At 42.1% G+C, this 20,640-nt stretch overlaps 1 protein-coding gene across 4 annotated transcripts in view; it reads left to right on the top strand.

The window, feature by feature from the left end:
- LOC132402111 (potassium channel subfamily T member 2) overlaps positions 1–20,640 on the top strand; it is an 884,531-nt gene that overhangs the window by 855,955 nt on the left and 7,936 nt on the right. For all 4 annotated transcript variants that reach the window (XM_059984711.1, XM_059984712.1, XM_059984713.1 and 1 more), the window contains one exon: positions 16,953–17,037. In XM_059984711.1, coding sequence (XP_059840694.1) covers positions 16,953–17,037 — 85 coding nt within the window. The remainder of the gene's footprint in view (positions 1–16,952; positions 17,038–20,640) is intronic.

Below are 20,640 nucleotides of genomic sequence, written 5' to 3' on the forward strand. Positions count from 1 at the left end.
CATCTACCTGCTGTGCCTCTGCCAGTGCCTCAAAGTCTACCCCTTGGGAAAGGGCATGAACGGTAGGGCGAGAGAGCGCATCCGCCACGACATTGTCCTTACCCGAGACGTGCCGGACATCCGTTGTGTATTCAGAGATGTAGGACAGGTGGCGTTGCTGGCGGGATGACCAGGGGTCGGATGCTTTCGTAAACGCAAAGGTAAGCGGTTTGTGGTCCGTGAACGCGGTGAAGGGCCGACCTTCTAGGAAGTACCTGAAATGCCGGATTGCCAGGTAGAGCGCCAACAGTTCCCGGTCAAAAGCACTGTACTTGAGCTCGGGTGGCCGCAGGTGTTTGCTGAAAAACGCCAGGGGTTGCCAGCGACCTGCGATGAGCTGCTCCAGCACCCCACCGACTGCCGTGTTTGATGCGTCCACTGTGAGGGCGGTAGGGGTGTCCATTCTGGGATGTACTAGCATTGCGGCGTCAGCCAAAGCTTCCTTCGTTTGAACGAAAGCGGCAGCGGACTCCTCGTCCCAGGTAATGTCCTTGCTCGGACCCGACATCAGGGCGAACAGGGGGCGCATGATCCGGGCAGCTGAAGGGAGGAAGCGGCGGTAGAAATTGACCATACCTACGAATTCCTGAAGGCCTTTGACCGTGGTGGGTCGGGGGAAGTGGCGGACCGCATCTACCTTAGCGGGCAGAGGGGTTGCCCCGTCTTTAGTAATCCTGTGGCCCAGGAAGTCAATGGTATCAAGTCCGAACTGGCATTTGGCAGGGTTAATTGTAAGACCGTACTCACTCAGTCGGGCGCAGAGTTGACGGAGGTGGGACAGATGTTCCTGACGACTGCCGCTGGCTATGAGGATGTCATCCAAATAGATGAACGCGAAGTCCAGGTCCCGTCCCACCGCGTCCATTAACCGCTGGAACGTCTGTGCGGCATTCTTCAGGCCGAACGGCATGCGGAGGAACTCGAAGAGGCCAAACGGGGTGATGAGAGCCGTCTTGGGGACGTCGTCAGGATGCATCGGGATTTGATGGTACCCTCGGACAAGGTCGACCTTGGAGAAGATCCGGGCGCCGTGCAGGTTTGCCGCAAAGTCCTGAATGTGCGGCACAGGGTAGCGGTCCGGTGTGGTAGCCTCGTTCAGCCTGCGGTAGTCGCCGCACGGTCTCCAGCCCCCCGTCGCTTTGGGCACCATGTGCAGGGGGGAAGCCCAGGGGCTGTCGGACCGCCGGATGATCCCCAATTCCTCCATTCTCTGGAACTCCTCCTTCGCCAGTCGGAGCTTGTCCGGGGGAAGCCGCCGAGCACGGGCATGGAGGGGTGGTCCCTGTGTCGGGATGTGGTGCTGTACGCCATGCCTGGGCATGGCTGCTGTGAACTGCGGTGCCAGAACCGATGGGAACTCCGCCAGGACCCTGGTGAAGTCGTTGTCGGACAGCGTGATGGAGCCGAGGTGAGGGGCTGGCAACTGGGCCGCGCCCAGGGAGAACGTCTGAAAGGTCTCGGCGTGTACCAGTCTCTTCCTGGGCAGGTCAACCAGCAGGCTGTGAGCTCGCAAAAAATCCGCACCCAGAAGCGGTTGGGCTACGGCGGCCAGTGTGAAGTCCCACGTGAACTGGCTGGGGCCGAACTGTAGCTGCACCTGACGGGTGCCATAGGTCCTTACTGTGCTGCCATTCACGGCCCTCAGGGGGGGACCCGGTGCCCTGCTGCGAGTGTCGTAACTTGTCGGAGGTAAAACGCTGACCTCAGCCCCAGTATCGACTAAAAAGCGGCGTCCCGACCTGCTATCCCACACATACAGGAGGCTATCCCGATGGCCAGCCGCCGTAGCCATCAGCGGCGGCTGGCCCTGGCGTTTCCCGGGAACTTGCAGGGCGGGCGGCAACGGCGGGCTTCTGCGCCCCACCGCTGGTGGTAGAAGCACCAGTGGTCATTGGGCCGGGGGTTAGTGGGCTCTGCGGCCGGGCCTGGACTGGTTTGCTGCCGGGAGCGTGGCTGGGTGATCTGTGCGATGGACGCCCCGCTCACCTTTTTGGCGTTCCACAGCAAGTCCGCCCGGGCTGCCACCTTCCGGGGGTCACTGAAATCCGCGTCGGACAGCAGCAGGCGGATGTCCTCGGGCAGCTGCTCCAGGAATGCCTGCTCAAACATGAGGCCTGTGTGTCCCTCGGCCAGAGACAACATCTCGTTCATTAAAGCCGATGGAGGTCTGTCGCCCAAGCCATCCAGGTGCAGTAAACGGGCAGCCCGCTCGCGCCTTTAGAGTCCGAAAATCCTGAGGAGCAGGGCTTTGAATTCCGTGTACTTGCCGTCTGCCGGGGGCGACTGTACGAACTCCGCGACCTGGGCCGCTGTGTCCTGGTCGAGGGAGCCCACCACGTAGTAGTAGCGGGTGTCTTCTGAGGTGATCCGGCGAACGTGGAATTGGGCTTCGGCTTGCTGGAACCATAGGTCCGGGCGCTGTGTCCAGAAACCCGGCAGTTTCAACGAAACCGCATGAACAGAGGCGGCGTCGGTCATTTCTGGTCCAAAAATCGTTTGGACCGTCGGGGTCACCAATTGTAGCGGTGTGCTACAAACAGCGCTAAAATTACGACACGGAGTCGGTAACTGCAGTCGAAGGAAAAACTTTTTTCGAAAACTTCAGCCTCACTTTTAAGCCTCTGTCAACCGGCCCCCCATGGCGAAGAGGCTCCAAAGCTCTGTGCTCGCAAACCCCCGTAGGCTATCTAATTGTGAGTCGGTTCGCATACGCTAGGAAATGAGCCGCCACAATATGTCTATACTAAAAGCAAATGTGAACTATGTTTGCCCATCATTTCTCTGCCTTCCAAATGACCATGTTTTGTGATGTAAATTAATATTTCTGTAGGTAAATATTCATTTTATTGAACACTTTCAAAGCAATGTATTGTAAATTTTACATCTTCAATCATTATACTATTCTGAATGCAGAGATATTGGTCTGAGTTGCCCCAACTTAAAATTAATCTTAATTACCAGAACACAATACAATATCTAATAACCTAAATGAGCCAAATAACTTAAAAGGATATTTAAAATAAATATAACTGCTGAAAAATGGAATAATGGGAAGCAGACCCCATTCTGTCACAATAAGTGTTGAAGACATACCCCAGGTAAAGCAATGCCTCTCACCAAGCTGTGGCAGTACAGCTACACTGGTACATAAATGTAAGACTATAAGTCCATTAGATATAGGAACAGTTATGCCATTTTGACCATTGAGTCTCCTCAGCCATTTCATCATGGCTGATCCTTTTTCCCTCTCAGCCCAAATCTCCTACCTTCTCCATTTATCCCTTCATGCTGTGACCAATCAAGAATCTATCAACCTCTAACTTAAATATCCATAAAGACTCGGCCTCCACAGCTGTCAGTGGCAATGAATTCCACAGATTCACCACTCTCTGGCTAAAGAAATTTCTTCTCATCTCCATTCAAAAATGACGTCCCTCTAATCTGATGCTGTGTCATCTGGTCCTAGACCCTTCCACCATAGGAAACATCCTTTTTGGAAATCACATTTGGAAAGAGGTGAAATCATCGGACAAAGTCAGCATGGATTTGTGAAAGGAAAATCATGTCTGATGAATCTTATAGAATTTTTTGAAGATGTAACTAGTAGAGTGCATAGGGGAGAGCCAGTGGATGTGGTGTATTTAGATTTTCAAAAGGCTTTTGACAAGGTCCCACACAGGAGATTAGTGTGCAAACTTAAAGCACACGGTATTGGGGGTATGGTATTGATGTGGATAGAGAATTGGTTGGCAGACAGGAAGCAAAGATTGGGAGTAAATGGGACCTTTTCAGAATGGCAGGCAGTGACTAGTGGGGTACTGCAAGGCTCAGTGCTGGGACCCCAGTTGCTTACAATATATATTAATGATTTAGATGAGGGAATTAAATGCAGCATCTCCAAGTTTGCGGATGACACGAAGCTGGGCAGCGGTGTTAGCTGTGAGGAGGATGCTAAGAGGATACAGGGTGACTTGGATAGGTTAGGTGAGTGGGCAAATTCATGGCAGTAGCAATTTAATGTAGATAAATGTGAGGTTATCCACTTTGGTTGCAAGAACAGGAAAACAGATTATTATCTAAATGGTGGCTGATTAGGAAAAGGGGAGGTTCAACGAGACCTGGGTGTCATTGTACACCAGTCATTGAAGGTGGGCATGCAGGTACAGCAGGCAGTGAAAAAGCCAAATGGTATGTTGGCATTCATAGCAAAAGGATTTGATAACAGGAGCAGGGAGGTTCTACTGCAGTTGTACAAGGCCTTGGTGAGACTACACCTAGAGTATTGTGTGCAGTTTTGGTCCCCTAATCTGAGGGAAGACATTCTTGCCTTAGAGGGAGTACAAAGAAGGTTCACCAGATTGATTCCTGGGATGGCAGGACTTTCATATGAAGAAACACTGGATTGACTAGGCTTATACTCACTGGAATTTAGAAGATTGAGGGGGGGGATCGTATAAAATTCGTATAAACGTATAAAATTCTAAAGGGATTGGACAGGCTAGATGCAGGAAGATTGTTTCCGATGTTGGGGAAGTCCAGAACGAGGGGTCACAGTTTAAGGTTAAAGGGGAAGCCTTTTAGGACCGAGATGAAGAAAAACTTCTTCACACAGAGAGTGGTGAATCTGTGGAATTCTCTGCCACAGGAAACAGTTGAGGCTGGTTCATAGGCTATATTTAAGAGGAAGTTAGATATGGACCTTGTGGCTAAAGGGATCGGGGGTATGGAGAGAAAGCAGGTACAGGGTTCTAAGTTGGATGATCAGCCATGATCATATTGAATGGCGGTGCAGGCTCAAAGGGCCGAATGGCCTACTCCTGCACCTATTTTCTATGTTTCTATGTTTTCACAACCACTGTATTGAGGCCTTTCAACATGAAATAGGTTTCAATTAGGTCAATCCTCATTCTTCTGAATTCCAATGAATACAGGCCCAGAGCCATCAAACACTCATGTGACAAACCAATCAATCCTAGAGTAATTTTCCTGAGCCTCCTTGAACCATCTCCAATGTCACCACATCTTTCATTAGATAAGGGCTCACAATGCTTTTATATTCTTGTCCTCTTGAAATTAATGCTAATATAGTATTTGTCTTCCTCACCACCAGCTCAATCTGCAAATTAACTTTTTCGGTAATCCTGTACAAGGGCTCCCAAGTCCCTTTGCATCTCAGATTTTTGAATTTTCTCTCCATTGAGAAAATAGTTCACCCTTTTATTCCTTCTGTCGATGTGCATGACCATACAGTTCCTGATTCTGTAACCTGTCTGCTACTTCTTTGTCCATTCTCCTAATCTGTCTAAGAACTTCGGTAGCCTCTCTACTTCCTCAAGCCTACCTACCTTTCTACTTAGCTTTGTATCAACCATAAACTTTGCAACAAAACCATCAAATCCATCATTCAAGTCATTGACATAAAAATTTGCAGGCCCAATACAGACCCCTATGAAATACTACTAGTTACCAGCAACCAACCAGAAAAGGCTCCCACTTTTAGCCTTGTGCCAATCCAAAATAATGTATTAAGGAGCACATAATCATCAATAACATGTTAACTTTGGGTTACACTGGGAAAACGTGTCTCCAGTTCCCTTCATAGTCTTACAGTAGACCAAGGAGTTAAGTTCTAGAGGTGAATTGAGAGTGATCAGAATCAGAATCAGACTTTAATCGCCAAGCACCTGTGCACATACAAGGAATTTACTTCCGGCAGATGTTGTCTCTCTGCTCATAACAATAATAATGATAAATATAAATGAAAATATAGATTATACATACAAGTAGTGCAATCCAAGTAATAGTTAGCCGACAGTTAACCGGCAGTTAACTGTTCAGCAAAGTGACCACAGTAGGGAAAAAACTTCTCCAGTGCCTATTAGTCTTAGTCTGGAGGGATCTGAAGCGCCTACCAGACGGAAGCAGTTCAAACAGTCCGTGCGCAGGATGGAAGGAATCCTTTATGATGTTCCCCGCCCTCTTCTTCAACCTGGAAGAGTACAGGTCCACAATAGAGGGCAGGGAGGCTCCAATGATGCGCTCGGCAGTCCTCATTGTGCGCTGTAGTCTGGTTCTATCCTGCTTGGTGGCGGCTCCAAACCACACAGTGATGGAGGTGCACAGGACAGACTCAATGACTGCAGTGTAGAACTGCAGCAGCAATTCCTGAGGCAGACCATATTTCCTCAAGAGCCGCAGGAAGAACATCCGCTGCTGGGCCTTCTTCAGGATGGAGCTGATGTTCTGCTCCCACTTCACATTGCTCAAAGAATAATGCAATATGGAACCAGGCCCGTCAACCCAATTTATCAACCACCAATTTACTCTAATCTCATTCTTCTCAAAATTCCTATCGAATTCAAACACCCACCACCCCCTCCCACCACCTTTTGGATTCTATAAGGTCAGCTACGCACCAAGGCAATCTGCAGCAGCCAGTTAACCTACGAACCCACATGGAATGCAAGACCCAGGGAAATCTACACCATTACAGGTAGAATTTACAAAACTACACTGACAGCACAGGGGGTCAGGAATGAAACTGTGAAACACAGGGTCGTTGAGGCTGTGAGACAGTAGCCCTACTAACTGCAACACGTTAACATTTAATCGCATGGCATGAAAGATCCCTGGTAAGTATTAATGTCAGTGAAAATCATGGAAAGATCTCCACTGGATGAAATAATAATAACATAAAGGAAGATGGTTGAAATCATGCACCTCAGCCCTAGGGTGTTCATAAGGTAATATCTTGTAACAGTACCCTAGGCTTATACATCCATATATAGCCCATGAAATTTGGCATTCAACATTGATACCTGGCACTTACCATCTACTGAACTATTAACAGCCACAGAGATGCTTTGGCAGCAAGAGCAGGTTGTAGGGTTTGTATCCTGCAATGATTGATTCATTTCCTGATTCCCAAAGAGCCAGCTGCCATCCCCGTGTACAATGCATGCGAATTTAAATATCATCCAAGGTAGAGCACCCTGCTTGATTAGCACTGCACACTTCATTCACTCGAGACATTGATGCTGTCTATCACCAGCTGACCATACATGCAAGTGGTTGCATACCGTCAGCAACCCATTATTCATTCTTCAACAGCATCTCACAGACCCAAACTTTCTACCATCAGGAATGACAACAGAAAGCATGGGAACATTCCTGACTACCATTTTCTGTCAAAGTCAGACATATTTCTGACTTGGAAATAGATTGTGACTGCAAAGGTGAAGGACTCTCACCTCTCACCTCTCACCTCTCACAGACAGACTAAAGAAACTTGGAAATAAGACATTTGGTTCCCTCAGGCAAGTTGCTAAGTTGGAGCCAGAGCATTAAACACTATTCACCACCACTTTTTTCCTTAAAAAAATAAAAAGTGGGGATGGATTATCTGACCTTTTGAGTCCACCCCACCATTCTTCAGTTGATCTACCTCGAAGTTATTTCCTGCACTATCCCCATATTCCTTGATTCCTTTAATATCCTGATACCTATTGATCTTCATTTTGAATGAATTCTATGACTGAGCCTCCAAAGCCCTCTAATGTAGAGAATTCCAATGATTATCACCACTTAATTTCTCTTACCTCAGTAATAAATATCTTGCCTTTATCCTCTGTATCCTCCTTTGTTCCAGAGTATTCTGCCGGAGGAAACATATTTTTTGCATTTTGCTTGTGAAGCTCAATGGAATGCACTCTTCATCCAATCAGCACAGGATAAATTTGCACGTCTAGAAACAATATAATGAACCTTTACTGTTATCTCTTTAATGTAGGGGTTCCCAACCTTATTTATGCCATTTACCTCTACGATTAACCAAGGGGTCCATGGACCCCACGTTAAGAAACTCTGTTCTAGTGCCAAGGATGTATTTTCTAAGGCAAGCAGACAGAAGTCCAGTCTGTTCACCCATGGCACAGTGTGCCTGCAGCAAGATTTCTTTACTCTATTTCAAACTCCCTTGTAATAAATATTCATAAACTATCTGGTCATGTCTTACACGAGAAAATCTGCAGATGTTGAAAATCCTGGAAATCGTGCACCCTCTATAATTTCATCAACTTTGTTTCTAACTTCCACCCTGTCCTCAAATTTACTTGGTCCATTTCCTGACACCCCTCTCCCCTTTCACAATCTCTTTGTCTCCATCTCAGGAGACAGTCTATCTACTGATATCTTCTATAAACCCACTGGCTCTCACAGCTATCTGGACCATTCCTCTTCCCACCCTGTCACTTGTAAAAGTGCAACCCGTTCGCTCAGGTCTGCTCTCAGGATGAGGCTTTTCATTCTAGAGCAACTGAGATGTCTTCCATCTTCAAAGAAAGGGGCTTCCCCTCCTCCACCATCAATGCCGCCCTCACTCGCATCTCTTCCATTTCTCACACATCCTCCCACTGCCACTTCAAAGATAGATTTCTCTTGTCTTCTCCTACCACCCCACCATCCTCCGCATCCAGCACATAATTCCCTGTAACTTCCACCATCTCCAACAAGATCCTTCCACTAAGAGCAACTTTTCCTCCACCCAACTTCCCAGTTTCCACAGGGGTCACTCCCTACACGACTTCCTTGTCCATTCATCTGTCCCCACTGATCTCCCTCCTGGCACTTACCCTTGCAAGCAGAACAAGTGCTAGATCTGCCCGTACAGTTCCTCCCTCACCACCATTCAGGACCCCAAACAATCCTTCCAAGTGAGGTGACACTTCACTTGAGAGTCTTTTGGGGTCATCTACTGTATCTGGTGCTCCCAGTGTGACCTTCTGTATATCAGGGAGAATCAACATAGATTGTGAGACCTCTTTGCCGAACACCTTTGCTGCATCGGCCACAAAAGGTGGGATCTCCCAATGGCCACCAATTTCAATTCTATTTTGCATTCCCATTCCGACAATATTGCTGTGCTGAGGCCACACTCAGGTTGGAGGAGCAATGTCTTATATTCCATTTTGGTAGTCTCTAACCTGATGGCATGAACATCGATTTCTCAGAATTCCAGTTATGACCCTCACCTTCTCCCCTCCCCATTCTTGTATCCCTCTTTCAGAATCAGAATCACAATCAGAATCAGACTTTAATCACCAAGTACCTGTGCACATACAAGGAATTTACTTCCGGCAGATGTTGTCTCTCTGCTCATAACAATAATAATGATAAATATAAATGAACATATAGATTATACATACAAGTAGTGCAATCCAAGTAATAGTTAGCCGACAGTTAACCGGCAGTTAACTGTTCAGCAAAGTCTTAACTTCTTACCTGTCAATCACCTCCCTCTGGTGCTCCTCCACCCTCCCTTTCTTCTGTCCTTTTCTTTCAGATTCCCTCTTTTCCAGCCCTTTATCTCCTTCACCAAACAACTTCCCAACTCTACTTCACCCCATTCCCCTCTCCTGGCTTCACCTATCACGTCACCTTGTGCTTCTTTCCCCCACCCCTCCTTCCACCACTTTATTCTGACATCTTGCCTTCCTTTCCAGTCCTGAAGAAGAGTCTTGGCCGAAAATGTCAACTGCTTACTCTTTTCCTTAGATGCTATCTAACCTCACAAACAAAATGTTGGAGGAACTCAGCAGGCCAGGCTGCATCTATGGAAAAGAGTTCGGTCGACATTTCAGGCCAAGACCCTTCATCAGGAACCAGAGTAAGAAGATGCGTGGAGAGGGGGAAGAAGCACAAGGTGATGGGTGAAACTGGAGGGGGAGGGTGAAGTAAAGAGCTGGGAAGTTAATTAGTGAAAGAGATGAAGGGCTGGAGAAGGGGAAATCTGACAGGGGGACAGAAGACCATGGAAGAAAGGGCAGGGAGAGGAGCACCAGAGGGAGGTGATGGGCAGGTTAGGAGAAATGGGGAATGGTGAGGTTGGGAAGGGGCATTACCAAAAGTTTGAGAAATCGATGATCATGCCATCAGGTTGGCGGCTACCCAGATGGAATATAAGACATTGCTCCTCCAACCTGAGTGTGGCCTCATCACGACAGTAGAAGAGGCCATGGACTTGCATGTCAAAATGGGAATGGGAAGTGGAAGTAAAATGGGTGGCCACTGGGGGGTCCTGCTTTTTCTGGCAGACGGAGTGTAGGTGCTTGGTGAAGCAGTCTACCAATCTACATCGAGTCTCACCGATATACAGGAGGCCACACCAGGAGCACCGGACAGCAGATGGGTATCTGGCCTGCTGAGTTCGCCCAGTATTTTGTGTGTGTGTTGCTCATGGCGTATTGTGCTTGCAATTTGGCTTTAACTAACTTGTGTACAGATTTTGCACACTGGCACCTTTGAACTTAAACATTACCAAGCCAGAGCATTGTAAACTGCCATACCTCACCTACATACCACAATCTGACACACTGGAGGGAAAAGGAAAACAAATCATTCATGCTTATTATTTTCCTTTTGTTTATTAACCCATTGTCAACATGTGAGAGTATGTAGCGCTATCTTTAATTAATTTATCTCACTTTGCTGACCCACCTTCCATGGGACCATAGGGAACCCTACAAAATATTTCCAATAACATCCTCAAAAATTAATCTTTTCAATGTGTCTGCTATTACATCCTCTATTTAGATTCCAGATTAATGATGTTTGGCTAACAGATTGATACTTCCCCATTTCCTCACTCTTAAACAGTGGGGCAACATTTGCTACCCTCCAATCATGAACTGAGACACAAATGCTGGCGTTGACTGCAATATTGATTGTCCTTAAATAAATTAATAAGTAAAATGTAAGTTCATTTTTGAGCTCTAGACAGTTTCATTAATTACATCCAAGGATGTATTTGTTTTATTAAGTAAGCTGTCATTTCTTTGTTTCCATTTTCCATCGCTGAAAGCATTTCAGAACGCTTGCCAGGAGATTTCGGTAACCCTTGACCTGCAGCTAAAGAAACATGCAGTTTATGAAAAGTCAATGCTGAAGGCTTAAATTGAAAGAATTAGGTGTGTTTCTTTTCCTGTACTCCACTTTAAAGAAATATTACAAGACTAGTGCCTTGAACCTCAGACTTGAAAGCTAATGCCATATCCTCTTGCTGCATAGGCCTCTCTGAGGCCTAACCTGATGAGTATTTCCAGCATATTTCTCCTTTGCACTCCAGATAAGGGAATGATCTCCATATCACATCAATATGTGCTTCATCATATTGTTGATGCCAGTTGAATAAGATATAAACTAATACTATAGGACAGATACTCATTTCTATATTTTACACTGAATTTCACTAACACTTCACTTGTGCTAAGTTCAAATAACAATTTTAGGACCTAAGTTGCATTGCAACCTTGATGCAATAACCTGAATCTATATAAAACTGTATAAGTTTTATAATGAATAAAAATGAAAAAGGAGACTAGTCATAATTATGTTATTGAATTTTTTTCCTTAGCAGTGTTACTTTCTAAAGACTCTACTGCCAACTAATCAATAGAGAAATAGTGTGCACAAGGTCGCACTTTCATTAGTTACATAGGTGACTGGTACCTTTTAAATGTGTTAGGAATCTGAATTCAAGTAAAAGATGAAAAGCTTTAATACATTCAATGTTGCTCTGCTAAAGGATATCTGAATCTTTTTTTTAATTTTCTGTTATAAAACAAGAACAAATGGGCAGTAAAAATGCTCTTTTATCTGGTTATTCTAAAATGGAAGTTCCATGCGGTGCCAGTGAACACTATGGAAATAGACAAACATCAGAAGGAATACTGAAGAGATATTGTATTTTTCTTTTGTGATATTGTCTAAAATTCAACCAACTGAATCATTTAAGCCATACAATCTGCTCACAGTACTGTCATGTCATCTTCAGTACGATACATTTTGGATCATTTAACACTGGAGATGAAACTATTTTGTTCAATTAAGGACTTCAGCTGCAAACGTCATTTACGGCATTGATCACTTTTATGAATAATAGCTTTTATACTTACTGTTTGGAGAGCATAGAAAAAAATTGCACAATAGCGATATATATCAGGACAATAATTGATTGTAAAGCAATTTAAAGTGGTTTTCCCTTAAGATTGTAAGAGTCTTCTCATTCACCATCATTCTGAACAGAGGTATTTTTTTTTTTGGTAATGATTTGGTACGATCAGTTAGTTGGGCTACCTTCCTTACAAACTGATAAGAGTTCTGAAATTCTTGGAATATTTCTTGTTCTATAATTCACACAATTTATCTTTTGGAATTATTAGAACTTCAATTTTATTTTTAAAAAAAAGCTCCTGTTTCAAAAGCAATATACAGAATTCAAATGCTCTTCAAAAAGCCAATCTTTAGGATCTTTTTTTATTGGCTGTTAGAATATTATGCAGAAACCCACTTTTCTCATGCATATCTTTCAATGCACAGAGGAACCAATTGTTCCTTCTCGAGCCATACATTGCTTCCTTTATCAACAATGTGTGGTTTATAAGAATGCTATCTCATTTCCCAGATAGATTTGATTTAAGTATGTAAAAAAATACATTTTTAGTAGAAGCAGTAATCTAATCCTGCCTGGAAAGGTCACATTTTTTATTTGATATGTGGGATAGGTTTCTGTTCTTAGAATATAAAATATTGGCATAAGTAAATAGAGGAAGTATTATTATGGTCAGTATTTCTGGTGCGGTAATAGTATCATTTCAAAAGTAGCATGTTTAGAATTACAGTAAAAATGACTTAATTTATTCATGGTTTCATTACACATTGTAAGAAAAAAAGTCATTCCCATTGAATAAACTAAATAATCCAAGAAAAGGAAAGGAGGCAAGGTTGTGTGTGGAATCTTAAATATTAACTGAAGAAAGTTGAAATTAAACATTATGCAATAACTGAATAGGTTGTTCATTATTCACCACAGTGTAAAGAAATCAATAGACTATGAAAGAGCTTAACCTAGCCAGAGAGAGAAGGGTGCTTGGATGTAGAATAGGCAAATGTGCTGTTGAACTGATCTTACTTCCTTGCCAGTGCTCACTTAAGGTAGATGCCATTGATGAATTTGAAATTACAAGAAAACAATCATTAAAACAAATCAGTTCTTTTGGAATTAGTTATGGAAACTATGTCACAATCAAGCAAGACAATAAAAAATATCAATTAGACTAAATAGGATATTAGGTGATAAATCTGTCCAATAGAAACTACAGCTTGCCTTGAGTAGAGTTTATTAAAATCAAGATCAGTGCAAGTTGCATTCAAGTATAAGACACCGTATTGTTTAATCTAAAAATATTCATTGCCTGTGTTGTTTCCTATCTGCTAACTTTCTTTAAAGATGGTTAGTAGCTGTTATAAAGCTGCAAAATTTGCTATTAAAGTAACAGTGTGTCTAGATGTTGACCATTATTTATATGATAGAGCAGAAAAATGCAGAGACGGGGAAGTTGCAAGTGGAAATGCACCATTCTGTCTTTAGCTTTGAGAAGCCAATGTTTTACACTCTTTCTTCAATTTAAAATATGTTTTGCAGGATGAGCTTCTGTATTCTGTGTCAAATATAAAATAAGCTTTCCATACAAAGTTAAATGAAGTAATTTCATATCTACATGCATTTTGGCAATATGATATATCTTAATTACTGCCTGTCAACCTCTCTTGCACTGAAAATTAGATAATACAAACCTGCTACATCATTCCTTCAGTCTTCCTGTATGATTTTTTTACAAAGGGTCATTTTTTTCTCCTTTTTCATAAATGTTCATGTTTCTCTGCTTCTTTCAGTAATTCATTTGGCATTGAATTTTCCACACAGTTCTCTGACAAACAATATATTGCCATTTCATGGTCCCACTGGCTCATTGGTCAAGAGACTGCACAGATACTCTGTAGCATCAGTTGTGTTCTTTCTATCAGCAACTTGCCATGTAGAATATCATGTTGATTACATGGCAAGAGCAAACTATCCACTGACAGACACTGTGGTCAATCAGAGGCAGGAAAGTTAGGATGTTATGAACAGTATAGCTTGATTTGTGAGACAGCCACATGATTTTAAACAGCACCAGGGAAGCAAGTGCAGGAAAACCCCAAAACTGATGAATTTCAGCCTTCAATGAACTGAGGTTGAACAACATTCAGGGACTCAATAAGGAAATTTGAATTGAATAAAATTGTTAAATTGCACTTCTAGATTTAATTTTTTATCCTCTAAATCTGTTTTCTGAATTTTATTGAAATGCTCTTTTTCAACAGTAACCTTGTCTATCTTGAATTAATCAAAATTCTTACCTAACCTTAATCTAAACAGAATGATCTTAAGGGAGCCTTATAGCCTTCACCTGTTTTGCCGCTCAAGTATAGCAATGTAGGCTCATATTACAAATTTATTTATAAACATAATTATGCAAATTTTCAAGGTTGATCAGCAGATGAAAAATAGTTTACTGTTTCTCTTCAAGGTTATTCCCAAAGGACGGTGTGAAGACATTGATTGCAATAACCTCATTATCCCCGCTTGTCTAAACTGCATAACAAATGATAATTGCCATTGAAGAACATTTGAATAAAATTCAGACAACAAATTTGCAAGAGGCAAATACTGAATCCAGGATTGGAAGTTAACAATTTTAATGAGGCTAGTGTATGAGTATAGAGGAGCCTCTAATAGATTGTCATAAATAGATATTAGATGTTCATAACTGAATTTGTGCCACCCAAAAGATATCCCAAAGTTTCACCAAAACAGACAGCATCTGTGGAAAAAGAAACAGACATAATGTTTCATCTTAAAGACCTCTCAATAGACATAGAGTTGAAAAACAAGTCAGATTTTCTTTCCAGAGATACTGCTTGACAAGCTGAGAGTATCCAGCATGATTTTCACAAGTTCCCTTTACCCACCCTATGTCTGTCAACTCTGAATTCCCTTTCATATTCTTGAATGTCGAGAGAACTAGGAGCCCAGAGTATTGGAATAAAGGGTTGTTCATTTAAGATGGAGACAAAAAGGATTTATTTTTCTCCTACAGTGTTGTACCTCTATGAAATTTTATACTCTGAGGAATTATAGAGGCAAGGTTGAAAGACACTTGAAAAAGAAATCATGGGATTTGTTATAAGGCCAAGTGTGGATTATCTACAATCTTACTGATTGATTGAGAAGGGCAGAGGGGAAAATTGGTCCAGACATTGCAGTGTTTTAAACTGTATTGTGGTGCATTCTTTACAATATGTATACTAGACTTCTGGATAGAATTAAGTCCTGAGATTGCTGGATAATCTCATTTCTATTTGGCTGCATTGCTCTGACAACAGCAGTCTATGCTACCAACTTTAAACTGAATGCCAAAGGTAATTCTTCCCAAGGGATGTTCGAGTCTTACTGGAGCAACAAAGCTTCTAGTGACACATAGCAGATGCTGCTTGCATGACTGGCTCATTTAGACAGCTCACATATATTAACTGCCAGACAGCTACAGCATAGTGGCTTTGATTCGGCAGCAGCTTCGCACAGCTCCAGGTGGTCGCTTGAGCTTTGCTGCAGAGGGTGTTAAGGGATGTATTAAGTAGGATTTGAGTACTCTCTTTTCAGTGGTGTCAGAAAGTAGGAAAAACCTATGGAAAGGTTGTGACAATTGTTGTTGACAGGTTTGGAATTCCACAGTCTTCTTTTGTGTGTGGCATATACTGTGGTAGTTGTGGCAACTTACAGTATTACATTTTACTTAGCTTTTTAATCTGTCCTCTATATAAACCTTCAATTCCAACCTTCTTTATAAAAGTTGGGTTACCGTGGGGAAATAACTGTCCAGACCTACAACACAGAATTCACTTTTCTCCAGATTCAGCTTTGCAATTAAAGGATTGCACACAAGACTACAGAAAATGCTTAAAAAATAAACATTAAATGTGAATACAACCGCTGACAGACTCCATGAAAGACTGGGAATAAAGAGCTGTATTTTTACTGTATAATTAGCTGAGTACTTAGTTTAGTTAATTAACCTATGGTTCCTGGATCCATGAAATGATTGTACTTGTCCTGACTGGAGCACAAGAGCTGAGAATGGAAAATGTCTGATAATTAGTATGTGCTAATCAGCAGCGTAAGGAGGAAGCATTCCATGATACGTCACTCATTGGTAAATAGGTGACTGTGCCAGGAACACACCTACGCTCACTCTTTGCATATCCCTGGAAGGTGCAAATGTGCATGGTATTATGGAGATAAAATAATTAATTCAGTAGTCTGAGGTCTTATGAAAATACATGTCAAGATTTCTATGAAAAATGTCTGTTGACTGGTTCTGTAAAAGACTACGGATGGGGAATGAGCACCTTTTTAACTATTTCCATGAAACTTTGACTTCCACTGAATTCTTTGATACAGAACATTAGAAGTAATATGCCTTTCTTATAAAAAGAATGTCTTTAGTGTAATGCTTTGCCCAAAATTAATTCATATTTCTTCCATTGCACAATTACATGAACTCTTTTTCAGCATTTCCAGTACTCAAATTGAAAAGCTAAAAATTGAATATTGTGAAATTTGAAAATAAAATGAAAATCCCAATAAGGCTGCATATGTGGACAGAGCATCAGCGTTAACTCTTGAAACAATGACTCTATTTCCATCTCCAAAGATGCTCCTGATCTTTACAATACTCTCCAAGCTACTCCTAAACTCTGGTAACATTGTTTATTTTAGTACAATATGGGAAATATTGGTAAATTTTGTAAATGTTAACATATCAATTGAATTTTGATTTTCACAATGATATTGTGAAATTCTTTTATACTGAGGATTGATATGTATGCTTCAGATCTAGAAGAGAATGTGGAAATGAAGCAGTTGACACCATGTTATCCTGAGGGATAGCAGTCACTACTTAGTGGGGTTGCAATGTTTGTTTCCGTAAGCTTGCAGCTTGTACAACTGAAAATTTCCTCACATTCTTCTTTAGATGAAATGAATGATCACCAGAACACTCTGTCATATATTCTCATCAATCCCTCACCGGATACAAGACTGGAACTAAATGATGTAGTGTAAGTATATCACTGATTTCATTTACCTTTTTTGAATGTGGATAACAAATAACTTCTCATCAATCAATTCATACTTGATGGACAAGGTTAGAGTTAGGTTCTGGGTGCCAACCATTTTAATTCCACTTCCGACCTATTGGTCCATGGACTCCTCTTTGGCCATGATGAGACAACTCTCAATGTGGAGGAGCAACACTTTGTGGCCACCAACCTGATGACATGAATATCAATTTCACCTTCCAGTAATTTTTTTTTTCTTTTTCTTTTTCCCCTCCCCCTTCCCTTTTCTTCCATTCCCCACTCTGGCCTCTTACCTCTTCTCCTCAACTGCCTCTCACCTTTCCCTTGTGCCCCTCTTTCTTCCCTTTCCTCTCCTATCAGATTCCTTCTTCTCCAGCCGTTTACCTTTCCCACCCACTAGGCTTCAACTATTACCTTCCAGCTTGTCTTCCTTTCCCTCCTCCCACCTTTTTATTCTGGCATTTTCCCCCTTCCTTTCCAGTCCTGATGAAGTGTCTTGGCCCAAAACGGTGATTGTTTATTCATTTTCATAGATGCTGCCTGACCTGCTGAGCTTCTCCAGCATTTTGTGTGTGTTGCTTTAGATTTCCAGCATTTGCAGAACACCTTGTGTTTAAGGTTAGAGATGTTTTTTTTTTCTAGGGGCATTATTACCCTGCCAGTTCCAGTTAACTCTTCAAATAGTCACTGACCACAGACCAACAACAAAATCTAAATTGACCTAGTGTCCACAAGGGATCTGTGGAATGTGTGAGTCTATGAAGCAGCATGCATTAACTTTTAACCACTTAGGCTAAATGACCTTCACTAAGACATGTGGTCTAAATCAAAGTATAATTCATTGTATAGAGAACAAAAGAAACAGAAGAAAAATGGCATTGTGTGATTAAAAATGACAGGAAAGAAAAACGAGAAAAGCAAATCATTCGGATTCTTCCTGAACTCCCATAACTGGAAATTTGAATTTTCAGCACAAGTGATCCTTCAATAGTATTTTTCACTTTTAACATCATTAGAGTTTACTTATTTTCCACTTATTTATGAAGCTGCAGTCTTTCATTTTTCTAGAATTTTACTGATTAGTGGGAAAGTGCAGAGGCATCATTGCCTTACATGGGCTTTAATGTCAGGTTTATAGCTGAGGGATGTGAGCTTGTATAGAGGCAGGCCATATCAGGATCTTCTCAGCTTCTGCACTCAATTGTGCACAATGAGCTTCATGAAGTTGCTATTTGAATTGTTCAATGATAAAGGTGAGGTTTGATGGTTATTCAAAATTACAGCCATCAGCTACATTTCTAAAAAAAAAGTTCATTGCAGAATGTGCTGCATTTAGCTTGTCAGTTGGCCATTCAAGATAGCTCTGTAATTGAGACCTTATTGCTACTTTCAAGCACAGCAACTAGTGGGCTGATTTTTATTGACAGGTCCATTACAAAGGTTAGGAACAGAGATGGACTATCCCATAGAACTTTCGTGGCATTCTAATTAAGTCATGACTACTCTGGACTTTAAATCCATTAAGCTACCTTTGTTTAATATCCCTGGGTATTGCCTAACAAAACCCTTATCAAATTAAATCTTCATATATTCATTGTTACGTCATTCTTTGCCTTCAGTAGAAGAGCTTCCTAGATTTCTATATGCAATTGTGTTGAAGAACTGCCTTCTAATTTTGTTCTTTATCTTTTGAGCTCTAATTTTAGCTTGCCAAAAACTTTTATGCCATTTTCTATACCTTAGTTAAATCAAGTTTCAATCTTCCATGCACAGCTGTGGCAAAATATGGATAGGTGAAACTTTGGAAATGAAATGGGCAATGCTTTTTAGACAACAAAGGCTGCAACCCATCCCCACATATAGTATAGTGAATGACTACATCAACTATCTATAGTAACTGGCAGTGCAGTCCCAGTTATGCCTGCAAACCACTTAATGTTAACAAATTCACCTTGAAATATTCATGACTTGATGGTAATATAGCAAAAAAATATATAGAAAAATCATTGACCATGTTTTTTTTGTTTAGAGTCCAAATCACAACTACAACTAGCAGTAGCTTCTCAATTTCCTAAAATCCAATAAGAAACCCAAAAAAATATTGGCAAAGTCTTCACTGGAGCTGTGTTCACAAATTTATATCAAACTTTACGGACTTTCTCTTCAGGGACCTAGGCTTAGCTGAAAATATGGTTTTCATTTCTTTATGCAAATAGATTGGATGCCTGCTGTGGTCCCATCTGCTCCTTCAGTCCATTACCTTCTCTTCCTGCAAATTAAGACTATGCACTGAAGAGGATGATAATGTTTATTGAAAAAAAAATTGGTATACCTAGCCATCAACTTCCTTTTTGCTTCTGCCACTGTCCATCATACTTATAAAGTGGTGGCTCAGCTTCTTATTTGGGACAACTCTAAAAAAACAAAAAACAAAGCAAGAAATTAGCCGGGATTTCCTTCATTTATTTTGGAGACTATGCCACTTATTTGGGACAAGAGCCTGTTGCCGAACAGTTTCTATCTTGTGTCAGTCACATGCCTGCCATGTGGCCTTTACACACTACACCATGCTTAGAGATATAGAAATATAGAACTAGAAAACCTGCAGCACAATACAAGGCCTTCGACCCACAATGCTGTGCCAAACATGTACTTGCTTTAGAAATTACTGAGAATTACCCATAACCCTCAATTTTTCTAAGCTCCTATCCAGGAGTCTCTTAAAAGACCCTATTGTATCCACCTCCGCCACAGTCACCGGCAGCCCATTGCACACACTCACCACTATCTGTGTAAAAAAAAAACTTACTCCTGACATCTCTTCAGCACCTTTTTCCAAGCACGTTAAAACTGTGCCCTCTCATATTAGCCATTTCAGCACTGGGGAGAAAACCTCTGACTATCCACACAATCAATGCCTCTCATCATCTTATACACCTCTATCAAGTCACCTCTCATTCTCTGATGCTCAAAGGAGAAAAGGCCAAGTTCACTCAACCTATTCTCATAAGGCATGCTCCCCAATACAGGCAACATCCTTGTAGATCTCCACTGCACCCCTTCTATAGTTTTCACATCTTCCTGTAGTGAGGTGACCAGAACAGAACACAGTACTCCAAGTGGGGTCTAACCAGGGTCCTAAAAAGCTGTAACATTACCTCTCGGCTGTTGAACTCAATCCTACAGTGAATGAAGGCCAATATACCATATGCCTTCTTAACCACCGAGTCAACCTGCACAGCAGCTTTGAGTGTCCTATGGACTCAGACCCCAAGATCCCTCTGATCCTCCACACTGCCAAAAGTCTTACCATTGATACTATATTCTGCCATCATATTTGACCTACCAAAGTACTTCACACTTATCTAGGTTGAACTCCATCTGCCACTTCTCAGCCCAGTTTTGCATCCTATCAATGTCACGCTGTAACCTCTGACACACTGCACACTGTCCACAACACCCCAAGCTTTGTGTAATCAGCAAATTTGCTAACCCATCCCTCATCCAGGTCATTTATAATAATCATGAAAAGAAGGGATTCCAGAACAGATTCCTGAGGCATCCCACTGGTCACTGACCTCC

The sequence above is a fragment of the Hypanus sabinus genome, chromosome 11 (assembly GCF_030144855.1).
Source record: "Hypanus sabinus isolate sHypSab1 chromosome 11, sHypSab1.hap1, whole genome shotgun sequence".
NCBI lineage: Eukaryota > Metazoa > Chordata > Chondrichthyes > Myliobatiformes > Dasyatidae > Hypanus > Hypanus sabinus.